This window comes from Eimeria mitis, genomic scaffold (genome assembly GCF_000499745.2).
Source record: "Eimeria mitis Houghton genomic scaffold, Emh_scaff983, whole genome shotgun sequence".
Classification (NCBI taxonomy): domain Eukaryota; phylum Apicomplexa; class Conoidasida; order Eucoccidiorida; family Eimeriidae; genus Eimeria; species Eimeria mitis.
In genome coordinates this window covers 4232-4705 of record NW_013577226.1, presented here as the reverse complement: position 1 = coordinate 4705, position 474 = coordinate 4232, and the positions used below count along the sequence as shown (strand labels likewise).

The 474-nt window shown below is 51.5% G+C and overlaps 1 protein-coding gene across 1 annotated transcript in view; it reads right to left on the bottom strand.

Annotated features, from left to right (window-relative positions):
- Nucleotides 1-474, bottom strand: part of EMH_0026710 (uncharacterized protein) — a gene marked incomplete at both ends in the record, with an annotated part of 5373 nt that overhangs the window by 780 nt on the left and 4119 nt on the right. The window contains 1 exon segment of the mRNA XM_013502657.1: nt 258-406. Within this exon segment, the coding sequence (XP_013358111.1) occupies nt 258-406 (149 nt within the window).

Sequence of the window (474 nt, the reverse complement as noted above, 5' to 3'; positions counted from 1 at the left end):
CCCCCCTGCATGCGCAGCACCAGCTTGTTCCTAGGGTTTAGGGTTTAGGGTTTAGGGTTTAGGGTTTACGGGAGCTGCAGGGAAAGAGCCACCAATAAGCTGCTCATTCGTAGAGAGAAATACCTCAACCATTGCAGCTAAGGGTTTAGGGTTTATTAGGGTTTATTAGGGTTTATTAGGGTTTATTAGGGTTTATTAGGGTTTATTAGGGTTTATGAGGGTTTAGGGTTTATGAGGGTTTAGGGTTTAGGGTTTACCGCGTTCTGCGGTATTCTAAATGCCACGGCCTTGAGATGCCGTACTGACTAGCCGAGGGCATCTCCAGCACCTCTTCGTCTCCTGCTGCATCACCCTGCTGCTGCTGCTGCTGCTGCTGCTGCTGCTGATGCTGCTGCATGTAGTAGGCCTGCTGGTGGGGATGCGCAAGGGTCTGCTGCAGTAGCTGCTGCTGCTGATTCTCGTGCTGCTGCTCCA